Below are 24,923 nucleotides of genomic sequence, written 5' to 3'. Positions count from 1 at the left end.
TTCATCTTTGGATTTTTATCTTTAGATCCTAAGTTCCTTGGAGGCAGGGAATATGTCTTCAACTTCTGGGATGTAACAGAGTAGGGGTTAAAATTATAGGCTCTGGCACATAGAGAATTGGGATCAAAACTGTGCTTTGTGACCGCCCTTGACAAGTTCCTTAGGCTCTCTGAGGCTCTGCTTGTTCTACTGTGGTTATCATGCGCTCCCCAACTTCACAGGGCTGTTGTGAGGACTAGATAAGATGGCCCGTGTCCCGCATTTACCCCTGTGCCAGACACAAGATATGTACTCCGTAAGTGGGAACTACTATCATCCCCAGTGTACTGAGAGCCTAGAGCCTACTGTGTGTGTGCACAGTATGACAGACCCAAGCACTCTTTCAAACTTAATTCTGAAAGAATAGTAGGGATCCCAGGCACCTAATTAAAATCAAATTGGCATAGCAGATCACCCAAATTCTTACATTTGAACAAATCACTCTTCCTGGGCTGGGATCCGCCCCTTCCCTTTACGGAGAACCAACCTTCCAAAGACCTTGTCATCGCCTTTTCAGGTGAGAGCTGGCATTTCTGGATGGTCAGTAATTTTGAGACCAACAGAAGGGCCAACAGGCCACTGCCCCTCTCAGTTTATTTTGTCTGCAGCCTTGAGTTTTTAACTGGTACACATGGAGACTGCCATATGGCTTTTCTAAGGGCTGACAGGGATGACTCATTGGAAGGTCACCTACTCTGGGGCAAAGTGACTCACTGGATCTGCCCCTGGGCCTGGCTCCACAGCTGCCTGACCTCTGCCTTGCTCAGGGAAATGTCCTCAGCCCCTGAGAATTCTCCACCCAGAGGAAGAGGCTTCCCTAATCCTACCTCACTGTTTGTTGGAAGGGACCCAAGAAATCACTTATTCCAACCCCCTTATCTCATAGATAGGAAAAGGAGCGCCGTGATGGGACCAGGCTTGCTCAGATGTAACTGGTAGCAGAACAAGGATTTGAACCTGGGTCCAGGGTGACTTCTGTGCTATTCTTCCGGCTGCAGTAAATCCCTCCCTCTAGGCTGGCTCCTTCCCTTCAGCACCTCTAGGGCACTCACTGCTGGCCACCAGCTCCAGGTCCTAAACACTCTGACATGTGGATTCCATGGCTTTAGGGTAGGACAGTTACCCCTTTGAAATCTTGTTTCCAAGAATTGCAGACGGACCTTTTGGAGCTTGTGGTCTCCGTTGACCATAATGCCAATAAACAATGTAAAAATTTGTTTACCTTACTGTTGACAGAGGCATTCTTTTCCTATCCAGCAAGTTTTGTTAAGAAACAAAAATATAGGCCAACAAGGATTAAGTGATAAAGAATTGTCTAGCAGAACAATGGAGCAATCCATGACTTCAAGGGTTGGAATCCACACCAGCCTGGGGAGCTGGCAGTTGGCAGGAGAGCCTGTTAACCAGGGAAGTCTGAGCTGGAACCCAAGCGAAGGGCGAAGGATGGGAGGGAAATGATGGTGCTGGAGCAGGCCCAGGAGTGTGGCAAACTGGGAAACCGGGGGAGGGGGTCTGTTGTGTCCCTTGAGTCATCCTACCTCCATCACCAAACCCCTGTCCTCTTTTTGCCCAGAACCCCCACTGCACTCCAGAACGGAACTCTGGATCTAATCTTATCGCCCCTACACCCACCCCTGCTGCAACTTCATATCAACCAAAATTCCCCATCAAAGTTCAGTGTCCCTGGTTGTTCCTGGATTTGAATGAGTTGCCTTTCCCAGGGGTGTATGCATTTTAAATAGGGATGCTGGAGTCTCTGGTTCAGCCTCCTGCTGTCCTCCAGTAAAAGTGGAGGGGTTGGATGGGGTGGGATGGAATAAGATATAAAATACTGAGAGACAAAGGGTCATTGACAGACAGATCTCAGGCTGGGGTAAAAATGAGAAGAGCTTGGAGTTCTGTCTTTCCTTTTGAGGAGGAACTAAGTCTCATTCAGTCTCTCCATAGCCCCCACCCCTCCTGAGAGGGGGTTATTGTCCTATTTTGTAGATGTGGAAACTGAGGCCCAAAGTGCCAAGCCCAGAGGCAGAGCTGGGCCCAAAAGCCAGGAGTCCTGATCTGCGCCCACCCCCTGCACTGAGGAACCAGATGAAAGGGGCCAGGAGCTTGGGCAGGGCAGGTGGGTTTGAGGGAAGTGGAGGCCTCCAGCCCACCCCCAGCAAGCTCTGGTAGAGAGGGCCCTGCAGGCTAGCGCAGGCCAGGCGCTGCCTGTCAGCCCAGGGAGGGGGCTGGGTCTGGAGCCAGTGATTCTCAGTCCCGTGAAATATAAATGACTCACGCTGGGTGGCTCAACATGCCTGCCCTGCCCACATTCCCGGGCCTTTGTTCCCGGCCTGCCTGGGCTCGGCCTTAAAGGGCCAGCTTCTGGAGGCAGCATAGAGGGCCGCCCACGCTGCCAGTCCACCTGCCACCCCTACCTTCCTCTCCTGTCCCCTCCTTGGGTTGCTCCTAGTCTCTGGGCTGTGGGGGAAAAGGGTGCCATCCTGTGGGACTTGGGGGTTCATCCAATAGAAGAATCTTCAGGCTATACGGGAGGACCCTCAAGTCATTTCAGCGAGCTCTGCCTCAGGGCAGGGCTGCACCTCAACTGGCCCAGAAGGATTAAGAAAACCATTTCCCTCCCTTTCAAAACTTCTTCCAGGATCTCACAACCTCCTCTCTTCTAACCACAATCCCTCTTGCTGCAGGTTGTACTGGAGGCCCCGCCCCCGGGTTGCTCTCCCAGGGGTTCCTCCCTCCACCGGCCTGGCACCATCTCGGTATTGGTTTATCCTCCAACTCTCATTTGCACACATTTGGTGGGTTTTCGGTTGGCCTATCTAGACTTGTGAACCAGCTGTCCTGTCATGGGCCTCCAAGAGGTCCAGGTTTCAACCAATCCCGTCCTGTCAGTGGATTCCTCAGGGGAGCAGTGCCATCGTGCCACCGGGGCAGCCCTCGTGCCCAAGTCACTTCTTCGGACTCCGCGCGCCACCATGTGGACATTCTGGAAAACTGGTGCCTTCCGGAGCTTGGGTGGTGGGGGAGGGGCGCGCTGCAGAGCACCCGCCACCACCATACCCGACTCTTTGAAAAAGCATCCTCAGTTATGAAGCAATCCTGAATTGGCCAAGATCAAAATAAAAGAAGATCCTAAATTAGAGAGGAAAAGATGAGGCTCTGAGGTCAATTTAACAACAAAGGCCTGTCAGCTCTAGTAAAACTTACAAATCGCAATATTTTCTGTTGAGGCTTGGGGACATCTCTGTGTCTCCCAAGTACCCATTCCCTCACACACTATTTGGTCTATGCTCAAAACACACCACCAGAGGTTTGGAGTTAAGGTTTTGTTCGTTGTAAATATGAACATTTTCAAAGGAAAGTTTCTCTCCCTTGAAGTTTTTATAGTAACTTCACAATTTATCAGACCTTGAACTGAGAGCTGGGTTTGGAAGGAGGAGAAAGTGTAAAGTTTGTATAATAGCTACTGGGCAAACTGAAGGGTGGGATAGGGAGACGAGGAGTGGGCAAGCCAAGTGGGGAAGTAGGATCAGGGAAGCCGGCTCCCGGGGCAGAAGCACTTTGAATTGTGGAGAGGGCTGGGCTGCTCCATAGACTCTCACCTAATATGTCCTTTGAACCTGGGATGAGCCATTACCAAATGGCTAGGACCACAGGTTATCACGTTGGGGTCTGTGGGTTATTGGCTTTCGCATCCCTGGCACTCACTAGGCCAGCTGGCCCCAAACAAGCCCAGCGTCCAGAACCCTCTGAGACCAGAGCCCTAGCCACCCATCCATCCATCTACTCAGCACACATCCCATTGTGGTCTTCTGCTGAGGTCACCTCCTTATCCCAGGCAGTAACCATTCTCAAAGGCCTTCCTTCTTCTCCGTTCTCACCATCACTCTTGTCACCCTGACCCTAAGTCAATACCATAACCTTTGGACAGGTCTCCCTGCTTCTGGGCCCTCCTGGACCAATCCATCCCAAGCACCACTCCTAAATTACTCTCCCTAAAATGGACCCAAGTTCTCACTAGTGACTACAGCTTGCCTGCAGCACCCAGTCTGAATTTCTTGGCCCAACCCAGAGATCCAAACCATATACCCTGCGTTGTGACTCCATCTTTTGGCGTTAGTGACTTCTTGAGTTAATAAGAGCTTTGTTTTCTATTTCTTTTTGGATGATTATCATCATTATTATTATTTTTACAAAACTTTATTCTTAAATGTACAACAGGCTCCAAGACAATACTTCATTCTAGCTACAGGTGGCGACAGATGTAGGGCAGGAATCTGGATGTTAAAACAGGAATGGAATTGCCCCAGATACAAGGAACAGCTCATTTTGTGCCCGGTTCCTTAATTCCACCTGTGGCCAGGGGGCCCTTCGCTGTGGCCTTCCCTTTTAGTTCCTCAAGTTTCTTCTGCTCCTCCTCTTGCTTCTGCTAGAATGCCTCATCTTCCTCCTTCATCTCCTTGGCCACTTCTTGGGTTTCTTCAGGGGCTTCTTGCAAACTTGCAGCCAGACATGGCACCTGCCACTTCTTCCCCACACCTTGCTTTGTTGTATATTTCAAAATCAAATGAAATGTAAATTATATGTCAATAAATTCTAGCCAGAGAATAAAAAAACAAATTAAGAGCTTCAAACTAGTATGCATTGCTGTGCGTATACGTGTGTGTTCTGATTTTGGCCTGTGTTTGACAATCTGCAAGTGTGCCTGAGCTCGGCTGCGGCACCAGTGCTCCTGGCTGAGAGGCTCAGTGTGATGGAAACTGAGCTCCTGACCCAGTTGCTAAGCTGTGCACCCTGAGCGCTCCTGCTACTGTCTTCTGAAATGCTTTCCTCTCAGAGGAAAGCGGAGAGGCCCAAGGCCAGGCCAGGCCCAGGTGAAATAGCAAACACAATGAGGAAGGGACAGCTGAGAATCTTCCCCCCTTTCTTCAGGGGGATGTGTGAAGGTGTGAGGGAAGGATGACCCTGTGAAATGTAAATCACAACATAACATCATTGCAGGTTTCTTTCAGGCCAAAACTGAGAAGGGTTTTACCTGCCCTCAGCCTCCCACCTGGTGAGGGGAGAGCTTTCAAAACTCCAACTGCTTCCCTTTTAGAGCCTCCCTGTGCTTTCTCCCTCACAGCCTGCGAACCCCAACCCCAGGAGGAGTCAGCCCATCAACCTGAACCATTATGCCACCAAGAAGAGCGTGGCCGAGAGCATGCTGGACGTGGCTCTCTTCATGTCCAACGCCATGCGGCTGAAAGCGGTGCTGGAGCAGGGGCCGTCCTCGCAGTACTACATCACCCTGGTCACGCTCATCAGCATCTCTCTGCTCCTGCAGGTCGTCATTGGCATCCTCCTGGTGGTCATTGGTGAGCCCAGGCCTGCGGCTGGCTTTGGTGCCACTTAGTGGGGAAGGACGCCCCAGGCGTGTCTCTGTGCCGGCCTGCACATGCACACACCAACTTCTCCAGCACGCCCTAACTCGGTGTTAGCGCTCCGCAGCTACCAATGCCCAGGGGACGCCTACACGGTGGCCACGATCGCCCTGGCCTACCTCTTGTGTCCCCTCCGTAATACCTGCTGAATGAGTCCTCGCTAACTTGTAGCCGAGTTCCTATGGCCTTCTGCCTGAGCACACATCCCCACTCCTGCAAGACCAGGTTCAGTTCTCAAATCCCGAGTCTAGTAGCACCACGCGATGCCACACACACTGGTCAGTGAGGGAAAGGGTACCTAGCGCAGTGACCACCACTTCCCTTGATTTCCGCCGCGTGGATCACTGAGGTGCCACACAGATTCTCTGAACTCTGGTGGATATTGCCAGGGAGGTTCCAGGCGGTGGCCCCCACCGTGACCCTTACCTCTCACGCCCCACTTCTCCACAGCTCGGCTGAACCTCAATGAGGTAGAAAAGCAGTGGCGACTAAACCAGCTCAACAATGCTGCCACCACCCTGGTCTTCGTCACCGTTGTCATCAACGTCTTCATTACAGCCTTCGGGGCACATAAGACGGGGTTCCTGGCTGCCAGGACCTCAAGGAAGCCTCTCTGAACTCAGCTTTGAAACCAGGTGAGGATGGATAGGAGGCTCCAGGTCCAAAGTGTCCCCAGGTGGCCCTTCTCCCACCTCTGGGGGTTTGGGGTAAGAGAGAAATCCTTGCCAAGCAAAGGGGGAAAGTAGATCTGGGGCAGCGAAGGAATCCTGGAGAAGAGCTTCGGTGGGGACTCAGAAAGGCCTCCTTCAGTCTTTCCATAGGCTGAGACTGAGGGAAGGCAATGTGGTTAGTGGTTAGCTCTGCCCAACCATTAAGAGGAAAGGTGGAGGTATGGGATTTCTCCTTGGCATTGCCCAGCAGTCCTTCCTACTCAAACTGTGGTCCATGAACCAGCAACAACAAAAGCATGCGGAAACTTGCTGGAGATGCGGAATCTTAGGCCCCATCTAGCTGTACTGAGTCAGCATCTGCATTTTGAGAAGACTGCCAAGAGTGTCGTGTACATTCAAGTCAGAGACCTGTCCTCACCCTCTTCTCTGCTCCCCGACAGGTACGTGATCTGGAGCTGCTTCAGCCTTTCCTCCCTGATCTGCCAGGCTGACGGGCCCTTTCCACAGCCCCTGGGAGAGCTCCGGAAAGGGCAGTGTAGATGCCTGCTTCCTACCCACAGCACCTGCATGAAGATGGGATGCTTTACCAGTCTAAGTGAATTCCGTCTTGGCCTGGAGTCCTGAGCTCACACTGGGGTAGTGCCAACCTTTTCTCCTGGTAGCTTCTCCTGCACCTGAAGTGTGTCTATTTAAGGCCGAGTCCACCCAGCTCAAGAACTCAGGTTCTGACTACCCCATTCCCTTCCTTTGCCCCACCCCCACTCCCACCACTCCAGGCCTGTTTTCCCTTTCTGTAAAATGGAATGATTTCTATAAAGATGTCTGCAAATCTGAGAGTCAATCTTTGTCTGTAGTTGCATCTGAGTCCTAGAAAGGACTCAAAGAAGCAAATCCCAGCCTGGAGAGAGAAAAGGCTTTTAAATCACTCCCTCTCCTCTGGGTCCTGCTGAGTCAACTTTCCTGGCCCCACATGCCTTGGGCTAATTACCATGTGCTACAAGAATGGCAGATTAGTCAATTCTAGATTGGCGCATGTATGCACAATCCTTTCTGAGAACCTACTATAAACCTATTCTAGCTTTCATATTAGCACCTTCAGTTAGGCATATGTTTAAGGACTACAAACTAATTTTGTTCTTTGCCCAGGCCAAATATAATTAGGAAGGTCGTTTTGTACCTGCAGCTCAAACAGGAGGGATTTTCAGATTGTCTGTTTTAGAATGAGCCACACCTCGGCTCCTCTCCACTGTTCACCAAAACCATTCTGGCCCTCTACCTAGCTTAATTCACCCAGGATGTCTACCACCTTTCTCCACTGAAACCACGTGAAATCTCCATTAACTTGCTAAACAGAAAATGCCTGATTTATCAGATTGTGGGCTCCTCATACAGGAACAATGTGGTCTCTTCCTGAATAAACCACAGCTGAGAAGAATGTCCCCCCACAGCAGGCACCAAACTAAAGGGTGAAAGGTGGTGTGGAAGGGTCCTTGGCTCGTCCATCAGAGGCCAGACAGCCCTCATCCCAACCCTCTCCCACTGTGATGGGCAACAGGAAAACACAAGAGCCATTCCATTTTCTAAGAAGATGCTGTATTTAACACTTTCCCTCCCACCATCCCACTCCCTCCCCCTACCCTAGACATTTCCCTACAGAGTAGGGGCCCTTGCCAGGTCCTCCCCCTTAAGGCAGATGGTGTGGAGGTAACAAACATCAAACACAAGGCACTGGCGGGGACAGAGGGGGTGGTGGGCAGGGTGGGCCTGGGCTGGCTCTTTTATCAGAAATGAAGCAGGAGGCTGTTTGGGCTGGCTCAGGCCTCGTAGTGAATGCCCAAGGGTGAGCGTGGCCCCAGAAAGAGACTTTGCACCAAGAAAGCTGGCCAAATGCAGCTCTTGCCTGCTCCCTACAGTCCTTTCCCAAAGGCGGTAAGCCTGAGCAGGGGCCCTAAAAAGCCACAGCTCAGGGGCAGGTATGGTGTCCATAAGCCACAACTTATTCATTGGAAAGTCTTTGTCCTTCCTGATTTCCTAAGAGGGAGACTAGGATCCTCTTCCAAGTCGAGGGTGCTCAGCAGGCTCCACTTTCCCCCTATACCAAGTTCATCGTCTTTGTGAAGGCAGGGCCCACCAGGGCCCTGCAGCTCCAACTGCTGTGCCTTGGCCTGGCACCCATGGAGCTTGGGCCAGCTGGCTGCCCTGGGCCCTGATGCACCCCTCACAACCTTCCCTCACAGCAGGAAGCCCTGTGCTTGCCTCCCTAAACAGACACTGGAGTTCAGGATCCAGCACCCAGTGCACCACTGGGGAGTTGGTGAAGTCAGCAGCAGCAGGAGAAAAATCCCCAGCCTCCAAGGCACCTGGGACTATTAGTGCAAGATTAAGTGCGTGACCATCGGGCGTTGTATAGGGTGGCCAGACTGCAGAGGCCAGGGGCTATTTTCACTGAACCAGCTTTGCTTTTCGGTTCCTCCTGGGCCCTGCTCCCTTCCTCTTGGGGAAGAGATCTCAGAGCAATGACCTTACCTTCTTAAACCCGTCCCCCTACCACTTCCTACCTTAGTCCCTGTTTCACTCAGACCCCTTCCTCTTCTGCCACTCAAGGCTGCGTCTGGAGGTCTCCCTGCATGAGGGCAAGTGCAGGGGAGCTGGGCTGCGAGGATTCAAACTTTCCACTTCCCTTTTAATCCCCTCCTGGTGGACCCCACCCCTCTCGTCTAAGTCGAGGGATTACTTCCACCCACATGGTCTTCCTCTGCAAGGCCTGAGCTCACAGGAGGGCTGAGGGAAAGGTTGTCTTCCCTCCCTCCTTCACCTTAACTGTTGGCCTATATGCCAAACACCAGTCGAGGGACGAGCCTGCCACCCACCATTTCCCCATCTCCCAAGCCTGCTGTGGCACCAGGAAGATGATGCCAGTTCTGTGCTTCTGCTGGGTCTGAAGTTAGCGCCGCCTGGAGGGTAAGGTTAATGCCCTAATCGGTGGCCAGCTGTTCAGTGGCTACCTGGGAGAGGCATGTGTCTCTAGAAGGCAAGAGCCTGGGGTAGAGCAGAGAACTGCTCCACTGGGGCCAGCTCCTCTGGTTATAAATCAGCTGCCGGGTCAAGGACCGAGGGACACGCCTCTACACAGGAGTGGGTCTGAGGTACGCAAGTGGGGACACTCCCTAAATGCATGACTCCATCCCCCTCACAGTCAATGCTGGGTCTGGACAGTTACAGTTTTGGTTTTCTGATTAAAAAAAAATTAAAACCCCAATAAAATATGTCCAATAGAAGACTTCCCAGTTCTTGGTCACTGCTCCTGCAAGGAGCCCTGGGTGGGTGCCGGCACGCACCTCTCGGATTAGGATGGATTAGATGGCATTGCTCAAGTACGTCTTCCCCTCCCTGACCTAACTATGCCGCCCTTGCCAGGAGCTGTTCTAGCTTGGTCACCTGTGAGCAGTGGCCGCTCCTGGCCCCCCTTCCCAAAGGCCTCGCCCTGGAGGCCCAGAGGATGGAGAGAGGGGCCTTGGTAGCTGTCTCAATGTGAAGGGACAGCTCCCGGTGCAGTGGGGGTGTTAGCTCTGAGGCCTCGGCCATGGCTTCTGCTCCCCTCCCCTCATCTCCCCCAGCAGTGAGCAGGGTGCTGGAGGAGCAGCCGCAAGTCAGGGAGCAGGAAGTGGTTGGTCCAGCGGGCTACCCTCAGGATCACGGCATCTTCATCTGGCGGCGGTTCCACATGCCTCGCTTGGAATGGAAGTGATGGAAGAAATTCCTGAGGGAGAGACGTTCCACTTCCAGGCCTGCTTGAAGGATCCTGAGTGCGACAGGGACAGGATGAGAAACAAGCACAGGAGACAACTGGGAAGAGGAACAGCCCCCGAGGAACCTGCCCTTCCACATCTCGTCAGACCCTGCCCGTCTTTCTCTGTTTGCCCCCCACAGGGCAGGGGCAGGGTGTAGGGCAGAGTGTGGGCGTTACAGCCAGACAGCCTGGGTTTGCACCCCAGCTCCATACCGTGTACGTCATGCCATCTCTCAGAGCCTCAGTTTGCTAATCTCTAGAAAGAGGGTAATAATGATATATACTGGGGGTGCCAAAAAGAAGGATACGCATTTTAAGAGATGGTCAAGCAGTAGTTCGCCGTAATCAGAAGTGTCTGGAGGCTGATGGGAACCACTTTGAGCACCTCTTGTAATTGCAGAAGTCAAAGGTGACTTGTATTCATCTTTTGGTCTCGGTATATATTGAGTATCACAATTTTAATAGTTTTTCCCTCTCTTAAAATTAGTATATGTTTTTTTGGCACCCTCTATATATGCCCGTATATACCCTGGGGGATGGTGGTAAGGACTGGAGGTGGTGAACACAGGGCAGCCCAGTACCTGGAACTCAGCCTGCAGGCACACGGCACAGGGTTTGATGGCGGCAGAGGGCTGGAGCAGACCTTGTCCCCAGCCCTCCCCAGCCCCTTTCTAGATGCGTTTGCACAGCCCACTTAGAGTCCCTCACAGAGAGGCCTGTACTTCGGGCAGGGTGGAAGTCACTGGAAATTGGAGCAGTTTCTTTCTATGTGGGCCTCAGAGGAAGCAGGAGGGTGGAGAACTGTACTGAGAAGAGGTCTACATCTTCTCAGCACGGCAGGACAAGCACGGATGGAGGTGACACCAGCCCACGCTTTGTCTGTCCACCTTTTGGGATCTGCTTGGATCTGGCTTTATAAGAGCTGGATTACCTCATCTAAGCTCCCTCTACCTCCTTTCTTTGCACTTTACATTCTCTTAATATTATCATCTTCCTTTCCTTTCTTCCCTCTAGGGGAAAAACATAAACAGATACAGCTTTTAAGCCTCTGACACTTACTACTTGTGAGATTTGGAGCAATATATTAATTCTCGAGACTCAGTTTTCTCATCTGGAAAATGGATAGAATCACACCTAGCTCACAGAGGTTCGGGGATGGATATGAATCGCCAGCCCATGATTGGTTGCTGGGTCTGCCCTGTCTCTCTTCCTTGTCAAGGTCCCTGCTGCCCTGCACTCCTGACCCTGCCCTGTGCACCGCCTCTGGACACTGTTCCAGCAATTAAACTCTTTCTGTTTTGGATTTCTGTCCTCCCCTCCTTCGTCCCTGCACCTTAAGCTCAACTCTCAAGGTATCATCCTCTTTCCCGCCCCCCTTCTCTTGGAAGCCAATTGCTTGAAAGGAACCCACACTAACACAGCATCAGCTTCCTCACCCCCCATGTCATGCAATCCCATACAAACCGGCCCACCATTCCCTGCTCAGCATCCTCTCCCTGACCACTTGCCAAGCCCAACAGCTTGCCCTGTGTTCTCCCTCTCCTTCTCTGAGGTTTCTCCTACCAGTGACTTTTTCCTCCTCCCTGATACTCCCTTCTCCCCAGGCTTCCAGAGACCCAGAACCTCCTGGATAGCTTGCTGCCCTTTAATGGTCCATACGGTCTCTTTTGCTGGTTCCAAAGTCTTTCCTGGCCCTTTGCCTACCCCAGTCGTCCACCCCACAACTTCAGCCTGCTCCCCTAGGCAGCTGCGGAGGGGTGAGCCAACCTGGGGGAACGCTGCCATGTCCTTCCTCGCCCTGCTTGCTGCTGAGAACACGACCATTTACGTTTGTACACATCAAGTTTGCGCTTTTCCCGACATGTACCAAGCACGTTCCATGTCAGCCATGTGACACAGACAGACGCGGTATCCTACACTCTGATAGACATAGAAACGGAAGTTCAGCGAGGGAGGGAATTGGATCCCAATAAGCGGTGGGGCTTCCTGCGAGTGCCTTGCTCTTTACCTGGGGGTGGGGTGGGGGCATCTGCAGCCTGGCGCCCTCACTGGGCCTGGGCTGCTCTAGCCGCGTCCCTCCCCAGACTGCCTGACGGATGGAGTTTCAGCAGCTCTCTCAGACGCCCTCCTTTCCCAGTCACCTGTCCAGCAGCTCCCAGTCTTCCCCGCCCCAGCGGTCTCGGAACTCCTTGGTGTTCATGCCTCCGATCCTGTCCAGGTCTGACTTGTAGATGCCAAGCAGCCCAAATCCGTTCACCTCCCAGTAGCCTATGGACAGACAAGAAGCTCCAGGTGAGGTGAGCCAGGGCCCAGGAGGAAGGAATACAAAGAAGGCATCCAGGCTGCGCTCCTCGAGCCTTTTCTGAAAGACAGAGGATGGGGTGCCTGGCCACGTCCTTGCCTGTTTGTGGAGGGAAGTCCCCTGAGCTAAGGCTTAGGGTTCATTGAAAGCAACAGTCCTACCAGGGAGTGACCAAGGGCTCTGACAGCCCTAGCCCCTGAAGGCACAGCCGAGTGTCGCTGTTCTTGTCCTTCTCCCTTTGCAGCGGCAGGGAGCCTGTCTCCCCATCTGTGTACCCTCACAGGGCATTGTCCGGCACACAGTACGTGCTCATGAATGAATGGGGGAGGGGCAGATGGGGCCGGCGGTGTCGTACATCACTGCTGCTGTGGTGGCGGCGCAAGCCCGCGGGCACTTCTCCGACTGTCCAGAGGAGCGGGAGGCCAGAGAGGGGAGGGGACACTGCCATTGAAGACAGGACTGTGTCCAGCTCTGGGGTCAAGAGCCAAGGCCCCTCCCTAGCCCAGGGCAGGGCTCACCCTCAGGCCACTGGGGGGTGGCCCCGCAATGCAGCCTCATCACCATGGGGGCAAAGGCCATCTTGCCCTCCACACAGTGCTTCCGGATGGTATCGATGATTCCGGCTGGGAAGTGGATGTGGAGGTCACAGAGAAAGACGATGCTGTGTGGGTCCTGGGGACACAGGTGGGGAGATTAGCAACCCTCAGGGCGGGGCCAGGACGTCAGGCTACTCTCTAGGACAGTCTGTGGCTCTTTCCCATTTGAATGACAAACTTCCACAGAACAAACCGCTGGGTAACAGCACTGGGCATCAGAGCACGCTCCTTACAATCCGAGAGTGAGTTCTGCCTCCTCCCCCACCCCCATGGACTCCAAGGACTCTGGACAAATTCACCACTGTCTTTGTTTAGTCCCACCCTGGCAGTGGCCCTGGTAGCATGGAGGGGATGCCCCCCACCCCATGTACCCTCACTTCTTCCTCCCTGAGGAGCTGACTGCCTTACACACCCCAACTGTGTCTCTACCTCTTAACCAGGCCTCCATCCCACGTCCCAAACGCCTTCCAGTGCATTTACCTTCACCAGGTCTATTCCAGCCTGAAGTCCAGCTGAGCGCTCAAAGTTCCCACTGAGCTTCATGTACTGGTAGCTGCGAAAGAGCAAAGAGAGTGGCTGAGCTTAGGGCTGGCTGTGACGGTCCCCTGGAGGAAGTCAGCAGGCAGACACTAGAGATGATGGGATGGGATTATGGGAGAAAGTTAGAAACTGGGAACCTGGAAAGCTGGACCAGACTTCTGGCTCTGCCCCGGACCCAGCAGTCCCGGGACTTTTGGAAGGAGGGGTTCCGGCTGCACGCCAGCCCGAGAAGCTCCTCACCTCCTCAGCTTGGACCTTTTCAGGGCCATCTCGACGTCCATGTCCTCACTGCTGTAGTCAGTGATGACGATGTTGAAGTGTGGGTCGCCGGTGACCTGGAACAGCGTCTCCATGTCGCTGATGAACTGCTGTACCCAGCGTGCCTGGTTCTTCACTGCCCAAGTGGGACCGCCAGAGAGAAAGAGGCAGAGGTAACACAAAGCAGGGCCTCTCCACTTCTGGTCCTGCCTGAGTCAGGAGTCCTATCACACCTCCGCTTGGGGGTAATGCAACTACAGGAAACTTAGCAATGCAGTACGGGGGCGGAAGGCAGACGAGCTCCCCAGTGACGGGGGCCTCCACATTTGCACAGCCTGCCAGGCAGTGCCCCATGAGAAGGCCTTGGGCTGGGGCTCGTCATCCGCCCTCTCCTAGCAGCCCCACCATGCAACCCCACACTACAACCCCGGGAACTGTCTGTCTTATGATCATCCTTAATTTCCTGTCCTACCCCCCTGTTACACTCCTCTCGGTTACATTCTCATTATAAAAACCAGCTAATCCACTCTATCAAGTACCTTCTGTTGTACTTTCCCCAGACCAGTTTTAAACCCCAACACAACCCCAGTGGATGATTACATCCAACCCTGAAACCTGTACCCTAAAAATGAGCAACTGGCCTTAAGGCCGTATCTATTCCTGGCTCCAACACTTACTAGCCATGCAAACTTAAGACCAGAGACTTTTCTCTGGTTCCTCGATGGTAATATGGCCCTTCTCACAAGGTCCTGTGAGACGGAATCAGTGAGCAGACACCTGGGTGCTCATGATTCCTACTAGGATCCCTGCTCCGCTGCCAGTGCCAGGCTTGGTGGGAGGCTCACCAGGCACGATGAAGTGGACCACGGCTCGGTGAGTCCAGGAGAAGCCCTGGGGCCAGCACAGCCTGGGCTCTGGGGCCCGGACATTCAGGACACGTCTTCGGCGGTTGTGTGGGCTCCAAACCAGGCCCTGCAGGTTCCGGGCCTCGGCCTCTTCCCCATCAGCCGGTTCAATGCCCTGCCAGCCTCGCGCAGACACATACTCGGAGAGACGCACCAATTGCTGGCCTTGCTCCAGCAGCTCGAGTTCCAGGAGGTAGCGACCCCCACGTAGCTGATCCTGACGCTTCTCCACATTCACGATGCGCCGTAGCTGGTATTTCCTATGGTAGAAAGGGGGGGAGGGGTTTGAGCAACTCCTTCCCCACTGTGGGGGTAGCATGGTGAGGTAGAAGCCTGCAAGGCCAGTTGTCAAGATACCCTGGTTTTCGTTCCAGCTTTGTCATTGGCTAAGATGTGAATGCAAGATGCTTAACCTCTCCAGTGTTCACTGTCTCCATCTTTAAAAATGCACCTGTTGAGCTGGGATGATCTCTAAACTCTTTTATACTTCTGAGATCCTACATAAGGTACATGAATTCCCTTCAGAACAACTTCTCGTTAGTAAAATGTTCTGTTCAATCAATAGTGCATAATAAACAATGGATTATTAGATAAATTTTGATTGGTTGGCTCAACATCATTAGTCACTAGGGAAATGCGAATCAAAACCACAATGCGATGCCATTTCATACCCGTTAGGATGTTTATTTAAAACAAAAAAAATTGAAAACAAGTGTTGACAAGGATGTAGAGAAATTGGAACCTTCATTGCTCACTGCTGATGAGCACGTAAAATGGTGCAGTGACCCAGCAATTCTACTCCTAGGTGTATACCCAAGAGAACTGAAAACATGTTCACACAAAAAGTTGTACCTGAATGTTCATAGCAGCATTGTATTCATAATAGCCAGAAAGTAGAAACAAACCAAATGTCAGTCAACTGATGATCAGATACACACATATGTCCACACAATGGAATATTATGCAGCCATACAAAGGGCTGAAGTATGCAGTACATTCTACAACATGAGCCCTGAAAACATTTTGCTAAGTGAAATAAGCCAGACACAAAAGGCCACATATAATTCCATTGATATGGAATGTCTAGAATAGATAAATCTATAGTGAGAGAGTAGAGTAGTCATTGCTAGGGCCTCGGAGAAGGGAGGAATGGGAAGTAACCACCTCACTCACATCCTCCCCCTCTTCCTCTCCCTCCACTTGTCCTTCCTGGCCTGCAGCTGCAGGGATTCCAGAACAGGGATTCTTTTAAAAGTGAGGAAAATGTGCGGAATCAGACAGTGGTCATGGTTACACAACTTTATGAATATACTTGAAACTACTAAATTGTATACTCCAAAATGGTAAATTAAATGGTATGTGAATTTTACCTCAGTTGAAAAAAATGTTGATTGGTCGAATGAATGAAACAAAGGACACATCTTGTGCCACAGCCCTTCTTCTAGCCCACATCTGGGGTCTTAACTTGTCTCTTTTAGCCTCAATTTTGCCTGGTCTGTCTCTTTACTCGCTCTGTCCCTGAGACAGGACCACATTTGCCACCTTCCTCTTGGGCCTTTCAGAACCTGGCCTCATGGTGGGACAAAGACCTGACTGGTCCAGGTCACCTCCAGGGGCGGGGGCCCCAGGACCTTGTCCTTCCCAGGAACCAGCCCCCAGGTCCCTGCCCCCGGGCCAGCCAGCTTCCACAGGCCTCAGCCCCGACCCCAGGAGAGCCCTTTACCTTACCCCCGGCTCCTCTGGTTGAGCTTCTTCAAGAAGACCCGCGTGACCTCGAGAGCCTCCTGCTCTGGAAGCAGCAGGTTGCCAGACGTGTTACAGTTCAGATCAATCCAATCAGTCCTCAGGGCTTGGAAGTCGAGGTTCCGGGCACTGAAGGTCTGGTCCCAGTTTACCACTGGGTCAAACATGGGCACGTATTCGAACACCTCACTCACATCGTCTTCCTCCTCCTCTTCCTCCCCCTCTTCCTCTCCCTCCACTTGTCCTTCCTGGCCTGCAGCTGCCACCACCTCCTCCTCCCCATGCCACTCCCTTCTCGGGGCCAGGGGCTCCATCCTGTCACCCTTCCTCTGCTCTGCAATGTAGGACTCGACTTGATTCAGCCACTGGGACTGCCCTACAGTCTTCCTGGCGCTGTCACCAGTGGGCCTGGGCCTCTGAACTGGAGGCAGGTTCCCCACCAGGTGCCCAGGAGGCCACTTGTCAGAATGAGGTGGATCTCGGCTGGGCTCAGGGCTGGGTTTTCGTTCCCTCTTCTCTGATTGCTGGACTGGAACGTTGCTGGTTCTCACTGGGAAGGGCGCCGCGGACTTCTGCTTGGAAAAGGGGGCCAGCAGCCCCTCCCGGGGCTGAGCCAGCAGTTTGCGGAGGCTTCGCAGGCGGTAGTCAGTGACATCCTGCCCAGGGGTGGAGGTAAGCACTTGTTTTCCCTCTGGTGTCCTGGCATTCCGGTCATTGGAGGCCGGGGTCTCAGCTGCCTCTCCATACTGGGACTCTTCTAGAAGGCCGTCCTCAAAACCTGTCATTAATAACAACAGTTTCTTGTCGGCTTTCAACCTTTCCCCAATAAAATATACAAGACAGCTGATGATTATATGTGTAACACTCCAAGGGGTTTCAGAGAGGGATGGCATCGGGTTCTGCCACTTACTTACTGTGTGACCTGGGGCAAGTCACTCAACCTGAAAACCCCAGTTTCTTCAGCCACATAAAGGGGAGAATAATCCATCTTCCACAGGGTTTTGTGAAGATGGAGTGACACAAAGTATACAAAGCGCCTTGCAGGTGCCTGGCCACATGCAGGAACCGACCCAAGGGCCCCAGCCAGGCCCTAATGCCTCAGGAAGAAAGGCCACACACAGGGAGACAGTGCTTTTCTGCAGAACCTCTCAAAGGACCCGCACGGGATAGCACGCCCTCGAGCAGCCCGTCTTCTTCTGCAGGGCCCGGAATCTCCTCCAGCTGACGCAGCCAGCTGTTAGGAACAGTCATGTTCCACATGCACCTTGATATGGAAAAGAGGGGCGTACTGCTCTACGCCCTCAGGTGTGGGAGCAGGGGCTGTGTGCTTTGGACTTTTAAGCTCCTCAGGGGCAGGGCTGGCACGGTCTGAACTCCCCTAGACACAGACCATGATCAGCCCTCCCACCCAGACCCCGAAGCCTGAGCTCTCAGTCTGTACCTGGCTGCTCCGGCCCCTGCTTCTCGGGCTGGTCTATCTTGATATAATCCTGAAAGCTGAACCTGCAGGAGGAAGGGAGAGGCAAACTGGCACCCGGTGCCCTGAAGGCAAAGCGTAAAGCTCTGCCAGAGGTCCCAGCAGCGGTCTGAAGTCAGGCCCTGCATCAGAACGGAGGAGAGAGGCTGGGTGACAGTGTGGGTGGGTCCGTGTGAGTGGCAGTGCCCAGGAAGAGTCCAAACCCCTTGGGCTGGAAAGGCACGTGCTGCCCCTCTAGTCCAGGCAGCCCCCCTGGCTCCTGAGGAGCCCCTCATCAGGCCATCTTCTTGGCCCAGTCAGTGTTGCTCACCTGTCCTGGTAGAATGTGTTTTCCTGGTAGAAGCACTTGTTATGGATTTCCATGTGGCTTAGGCGCGTGTAGTCATTGGGGTAAACAAAGGACAGATGAACCTGGAGGCAGAGAAAGGAGCAGCAGGAGAAAGAGGGTGGGATCTTGGTAAGAAATCAGCCAACCTGACTGGAGCCTGCCTCTAGCCGCGATCTTACAGGGCTCCTGCCTTTGGTGGGGAGAGGAGGGTTGATGTGAGCTCTGAATGAAACAAATGCTTGCACGGACCGGGATTCCATTCCACTCTTTAGACAGCTTCTCCCGGGCTCTCTGGATCTAATGTAACTGCTGAGCTCTCATTCCAGCTAATTCTACCCAGCTGCAGCCAAGACCCTTCCCTCCTCCTCCTGCCATCGTATCCTCTCCTGACACCTCTAAGCCTTTACCTGCATCCTCTCACAGCCCTGAAACAATCCCTTTTGTTACTTACTACACTGCTTTTTGCACCCCCTTACACATAGCTCAACGCACTCACCACCCAAACTTCCTCAATGACACCCCACCCATCCTGACTCCTGGCCCCTCTCTTCCTGCCTCCAGCACTCTCTCTAATCATCTCTACACATACAGTGTTCACTCTGCCTCTCCAGTTTCCACATGGGCTGGAGATGCTCTGTAGTTCCCCTCCATAGTTCATTTTCCCCAGTGCCTTGTTATGAGTTTAGTAAATACTGCTGGCTGACTGGCTGCTCAGATTGACCCAGGCAGGACAGGGCTGTGTGGCCCATGGAGCAGAACTCAGGAAGCCTCAGGCCAGCCACCTCACATTACTGCGGCAGAGTTGGTGTGTGGGGGCTCCCTATGGTACAACTCCATTCTCGGGCTTTGCCGGGGGGTCCACCTGGACCAGAGGCAACTTGGGATGCTAGTTCTCCCAGCCCAGGGACCTGTGAGACCATTTTGTCCACTGCTATGTGGCATGAGGAGGGGATGTCAGGCTCGGCATCTCCTCATCACAGCCATAGGCAGCAAGCCTTCTCTCATCCCTACCCTCCACTGCCCGGGCCCCAGACTTACAAACCGGAGGCCCTGGTAGCGCTGCAGTGGGAGCCCATCCACCAGATAGCTGGGTTTGTAGGGACAATCAGGCAGGACGTGGCGGAGATGAGACTTGGGGATCAGAGGCACTGAGGACAGTAAGGGAAGAGTGATGAGGGTGGGGTTGCGAGCCTGAAGCTGGGGCTGGGTGAGAGTCACTAGGCTCCTGGCTGAGGTTGAGGGCTGAAGTCCTCTGCCCTGAGCAGGCACCTTTTTGTATTCACTCGTGGCAGCCGTGCTCAGCCCATGGCCATTGGCTGAGGCTGTCAGACTAGGCTGGCACCACTATTCTGTGGCGGGGGCATTTATGGAGGACCTTGTTGGCAGAGGACTCAGAACAGTCCCTAGTTCAAAGCATGGTACGGCACTGGGATCGCCGTGCAGGGTCAGCCTCAGTGAAGGTTTCCAAGAGTCCACAAAGCTTCACTCTAGTGAGGTACAGCAACTGAATCTCTTTCGGGGTGCAGGGAGCAGGGGGCATGGGACATGATTTTGTCATCTTTTAAAATATAAACACTCCTAAGAGTTTAAGATTCTAACACCTTAGTTGGCACATATTTCTCTCACTGATGACAAGAGCTGGAATCCAATAGGAAACTGTGTTATTTGTCATTGCAAAGGAATGCATGGGCAACTGAGTCCTGGGTTCTGGTTCTGGTTCTGGACCTGGGTGATAGTCACACACGTTTGTTCTGTAATGATTCGCACACTGTAAAATTGTACATACACATTTTTATACTTTTCTGTACGCATGTTACATTTTACACCACAAGGAATAGAACACTGCTCTGATTTGGAGGATATTGCAGTAGAACTGACAGGTCTCCTGAGTCTGCCGCACCCGCACCACGGACCTGGCAGTATTCCACACCCAGGCTGGGTGACAAGTGTGTAGCCGAGGCCTCACCTCGATAGAGGGTGTCTCGAGGGTCAGGCCGCAGCATGTCGGCGGGGGGCTGCTCATCTCTAGGAACAGAGTCTGGGGAGCCTGCATGGCTGGCTGCTGTCTGTGGGATGTGGCCCACCTCATCCATCCTTAAGAGCGTCTCATCTGGGCCAGGGAGGAAAGAACAGAGGGCGGTTGTGAGCCCTGGAGCAAACCCAGCCCAGGACCCAGGCCCTGCCTCCTTGAGGGCCCTGGAAGAGGCTCAGGCGAGGCTTCTGTATTCCCCTGGGGACAGCCCAGGGTGTGCTTGGCCCTCTCCCCCCTAGTTCTGCACCCCCATAACTTGTGCTTTCAGCTCTTTGTCTCTCTTTGACCCCCTCCACAGGCCCCAGGACTAACACACCACAGTGTTTGTGTGAATTTCAAAAAAATACACGTCTTCCTCAAAATGTTTTACTGGGCCAGCCCGGTGGCTCAGGCGGTTGGAGCTCCATGCTCCTAACTCCTAAGGCTGCCGGTTCGATTCCCACATGGGCCAGTGGGCTCTCAACCACAAGGTTGCCGGTTCAACTCCTTGACTCCCACAAGGGATGGTGGGCTCTGCCCCCTGCAACTAAGATTGAACACAGCACCTTGAGCTGAGCTGCCTCCCAGATGGCTCAGTTGGTTGGAGCATGGGCTCTCAACCACAAGGTTGCCAGTTCGATTCCTCGAGTCCGGCAAGGGATGGTGGGCTGTGCCCCCTGCAACTAGAAAATGGCAACTGGACCTGGAGCTGAGCTGCGCCCTCCACAACTAAGACTGAAAGGACAACAACTTGAAGGTGAATAGCACTCTCCACAATTAAGATTGAAAGGACAACTTGACTTGGAAAAAAAAATGTTTTACTGTTATCTGCTGGATACTTCTCTTTATGTTTAATTTATGGAACAAACACATATATGGCACTTACTGAATAGTAAGCCAGGTACTGCTCCAAGCATCTTACAAGTAACCCATTTAATCTTCATAACCACCATATGACTTGCTCTACTATTGCTCCTATTTTACAGACAAAAACCTTTGGCAAAGGACTCTAAGTCTTTTGCCTAGGATCACACAACGGATAAGTGGCAAAGCGGACTTTGAACCCAGGCAGTCTAGTCTCAGCCTCGAGGTAATAGCCTCTCAGACAAATCAGCAAGGCCTACCACGGGGAGGGCGCCCCCTAGCGTTCACAGCAGATCTGCTCCTCATCTCCATTTGGTATTCTCATCTTCAAGTCCACTTACCTACTTCCCCGCTTTTAGAACCAGCCCTGGGGGATGGGTGCCTGTCTTGGCCCTTTTCCTTCTGGGCTCAATTGCTTTCAGCTGCAGATACAGCTCTCCTACACCCAAGGCTAGTTACCTCTGGTCTGTCTTACTGGTTTCTTACCTGAACTTTGTTATGTGTCTCTTTCTTCTCGGTTCACATTGAATCTACGGATCCAATTCTTCCTTCCTCCTCTCGCACCATCCCAGTAGCTCACAACCTGCCCCTTCTACCCTGATCTTGTGGCTTCTTGCTTTGGTCACCAGCAACTTCCTCCCACTCACTGTGCCCATTCCACACTGCCACCCTCTCCTGTGAAGCCAGACCTTCCCTCCTCTCTCCATCGTGCCTTCCTTTTCATACACACACTTCCCACCGTCTTCCCAATGCCCTCCCAGCACTTGCCTTCCCTTGCTCCCTTGGGGTTCTAGCCCACATGGCCCCACCTGCCAGGTGGCAACTTCTCAATGGGACATCTGGATAGCAGTCTTGCTATGAAAATCATGAGCAATGTATAGTACAATGGAAGAGTTCATTTACTGCAAATTTAAAGCCAGGTGGGGAAATTTCCCCTCCTCTGGCCATGGCTGTCTTATCTGTGAAGTGAGACTGGCCTCATTCAGAGGTTTTCATCTGGAGTGAGCCTCAGGGTGTCTGGATTCCCCTAAAATTGTACACAAAATATTGTGTGTGGGTGCACAAGGGCATTTTTCTGAGACTAGGACTCAAAGAGCTTCCATCAGGTTGTCAAAGAGATCCCTGATCCTGAGCGTTAAGGACTTCTGACTTTTAGGGTCCCTTTAGGTTCTGTTCCTTGTCCCTTCACATCCCTGTTCCAAGCACCTTAAGCTGTAGCCTCCACCCCCAGGCCTCCCCTCACCCAATTCCCCAGGTGGGCTGAGTCCACATGTGGGCACCACCTTGCCTCCGTCTCAGGCTAGGGGCAGAGTCTACTCACTTGTGAAGAGGGACAGAGAAGGGGAGTCAATGATGGTGAACTTGGCTCCAGGGTCATTCCGTCGCCACTGGAAGGGGAGAGAGGGTGGATGTGGAAGGCTGGATGTAGCTGGATTTTGAGAAGGGGTCAAGGGACAAGAGACAGGACTGGCTAAGAGCTGAGCTAGGAATGCAGGAACAGTGGGCACTCACCACGACTTCCACATGATCGGTGCCCTCGTCGTTCTGCTTGTGCAGCACCTCAAAGTAGTACCTGCGGGACGCTGACAGGCTGCAGGAGGAGAGAGCAAACAGGAGGCTAACTTCTCCGGCCCCTGTGGTCATCCTGTTCCACTTTTCCGCATGCCACACCTGCTCCCACCCCACCCCACTCACCCATAAACTCCCCCTGTCCTTTCTCCTGCCTCTTAGAATCCCAGGGTCTTGCCCTGTAACCACCTGGGTTAGAATCCCCATTCTACCACCTACTAACAGAGTGACCTGAGTTTTCTTTTCTGGAAGACAACGATGATAATTGTACTTACTTCACAGGACACTTGAGAGAATCAAATGAAATATTAATAATGAACCTTTGCAGCGTCGTTACTATGTGCTAGGCACTGTTCTAAGTGCTTCCTATACATGAAGTCACTTAATCCTTGCTTATAGATGAGAACACTGAGGCACAGAAATCTTGGGTAATTTGCCAAAAGTCATCAAGATAATATGTGGTAGAGTTGGAATTTGGACCCAGGCTTCAGTCTGTGTCATTAGCTACCATGCTGAATTACACCGCAGAGGATGGCACACAGCAAGCACTCTTTGCAAGCTGGACCATCTTATTACCAACGTCAATATTATTACCATGACGCCAATGCACGTTCTTACCTGCGTGTGCCAGCCACCAGGTGGCGCTCTGAACTTGAGCTAAATGCCCTCCCAGCATGACAGCAATTCCAGCCACTTTCCGCTGGGAAAGGCTTATTTCCCTCCAGTCTACCAAAGCATCACTATGACTAGGAACTTTCTACAGCACGGGCAGAGCAGCTGGTGTCCAGGCTGTACAGTGTGGACATTTTCGGAGCTGGAGGACTGGGTAAGGACTGGGAGAAAGGATATCAATTTTGCTTTCCTGAGTGTCACTCAGTAGCTGTGCGACCTTCATTAAGTCACAGCTCTCCATGGGAAGATGAGCCCAGTGGTTTCTAAGTCAAAGACTTCATTTACCAGAACACATGGGTGCCCAGCACACTGAGCTTCTGGAATAAAGAAGGCTGGAGAGTGGAGGGGACACGCTGGGCTCTTCGACGTGGATTTGGCCTCAGCGTTTAAGCGAGAATGGGGTTTCTTTGCTGTCATGACACTCCCTACTCACCTCACTGGCTTGGAAATTTGACTCCGAAATTTCCCAAACTCTCCAGGGGCAGTCCACTCTTTTCCAGTCTAGGAGGGTGGGGAGAGAGAGAGCGTGAAGGAAGGAGGAAGAGAAAATACGAAGAATGGAAGGTGAGTGAACAAACAAGGGAACAATGAGTAGGAAAAATTGAGAGAGAAGAGAGGAAGGAAGAGGATGACAGTGATGGGGAGAGAAAACAAGGCGTTATGGGAGTGACTGAGTGACCCATGCAAGAAGCACCTCCACGCTTTAGAAGGGCCTCAGCACTTCATCCCCTCGGGGTGAGTCCTTAGCACTGAGCTAAGGCCTATCGGACCCAAAAGATGTATGTGGCCCAGGCCTGGCGCAGAGATGAACCTCCCTGAAGTCTTTTTCCAACCTCGGACTGACCCTCTCCTCCCCACACCTCTGTTTATCCCTTTGGAAGTGGGAGGAAGAGAGAGGGAGGATGCTTCCTGTTCCCGCCTCCTTCCCTGGCCGTCACACCAGAGATACCAATGGTAATGACAGTCAACTGATGGAGGCCGGGGCCCCTTCAACGCCTGGCACCTGGGATGGGAACTCCTGGGCTGAGCTGACCCTACCTTGCCCACACTAGCCAGCAGCTGAAGGCCTGAGACCTGGTCGTCATGGCTCAGCCAGAATTCCGCGTTGTCATCTGCAGCAATGGCAAACTGGATTGTCCCTGGGCGGGGGGAGGAGGGAGAGTCCAGGTAAGAGCAAGAAGGATGTGAGCATGAGGGCTGACGTCTGTGAGGGCTGTGTTATATAGCAGTGATTCTCTCAGGGGCTTGGTGCATGGCTTCCCTCGTGTACAGGAGGGTTTCTCCATCCTGTGAGACACTATGAAGATGGGAAGACTAGAGAGAGGCGAACTAGTTCCAGATTCTTCAAGTCAGGGAGTGACGGGGCAACCTGGGGTGGCAGTGGGGGCTGGATGATCCCTCACTGTGACTCAATTTCCCCTCTCCTCATGATATACTAACAGGGTCCTAGTGCAAACTGATTTCTCAGCTACAGGCTTATGCTCTCCGGGTCCCCTAAAGAACTCTGGAGCAGGAAGCAGAAGGGCAGGACTTTGGGGCTGGCCTCACCATCAGTGAAGGGGTGCAGGTAGCCAAAGATGCGGAGGCCATAGTTGGTCCATTTAGGGGATACAGCCAGCTTCCTCAGGGTTGTGCGGATCTATGCCAAGAAAGGGGAGGGAAACTGTTACCCAGAAGAGGGAAGAGGGAAGTCAAGAACTGGTCCACTCAGGGCTGGTAGGAAGACACGGACAGA

At 52.8% G+C, this 24,923-nt stretch overlaps 2 protein-coding genes across 2 annotated transcripts in view; one reads left to right on the top strand and one right to left on the bottom strand.

The window, feature by feature from the left end:
- The window catches only part of NINJ2 (ninjurin 2), an 81,301-nt gene extending 74,335 nt beyond the window's left edge, over nt 1-6,966 (top strand). The window contains exons 2-4 of the mRNA XM_081059623.1: nt 5,165-5,396; nt 5,913-6,097; nt 6,574-6,966. Coding sequence (XP_080915749.1) covers nt 5,165-5,396; nt 5,913-6,079 — 399 coding nt within the window. The 3' untranslated portion in view covers nt 6,080-6,097; nt 6,574-6,966. The remainder of the gene's footprint in view (nt 1-5,164; nt 5,397-5,912; nt 6,098-6,573) is intronic.
- Nucleotides 6,967-7,706: 740 nt separating this feature from the next.
- The window catches only part of B4GALNT3 (beta-1,4-N-acetyl-galactosaminyltransferase 3), a gene marked incomplete at its 5' end in the record, with an annotated part of 89,408 nt that continues 72,191 nt past the window's right edge, over nt 7,707-24,923 (bottom strand). The window contains 16 exons of the mRNA XM_081058866.1: nt 7,707-9,935; nt 12,065-12,191; nt 12,744-12,897; nt 13,302-13,374; nt 13,602-13,755; nt 14,465-14,784; nt 16,253-17,045; nt 17,709-17,770; nt 18,055-18,155; nt 19,111-19,220; nt 20,039-20,182; nt 22,269-22,335; nt 22,460-22,538; nt 23,622-23,689; nt 24,227-24,327; nt 24,737-24,827. Of these exons, the coding sequence (XP_080914992.1) occupies nt 9,827-9,935; nt 12,065-12,191; nt 12,744-12,897; nt 13,302-13,374; nt 13,602-13,755; nt 14,465-14,784; nt 16,253-17,045; nt 17,709-17,770; nt 18,055-18,155; nt 19,111-19,220; nt 20,039-20,182; nt 22,269-22,335; nt 22,460-22,538; nt 23,622-23,689; nt 24,227-24,327; nt 24,737-24,827 (2,553 nt within the window). The 3' untranslated portion in view covers nt 7,707-9,826. The remainder of the gene's footprint in view (nt 9,936-12,064; nt 12,192-12,743; nt 12,898-13,301; nt 13,375-13,601; nt 13,756-14,464; nt 14,785-16,252; nt 17,046-17,708; nt 17,771-18,054; nt 18,156-19,110; nt 19,221-20,038; nt 20,183-22,268; nt 22,336-22,459; nt 22,539-23,621; nt 23,690-24,226; nt 24,328-24,736; nt 24,828-24,923) is intronic.

The sequence above is a fragment of the Rhinolophus hipposideros genome, assembly GCF_964194185.1.
Source record: "Rhinolophus hipposideros genome assembly, chromosome: 9".
NCBI lineage: Eukaryota > Metazoa > Chordata > Mammalia > Chiroptera > Rhinolophidae > Rhinolophus > Rhinolophus hipposideros.
This window is presented reverse-complemented; position numbering and strand designations above follow the sequence as displayed.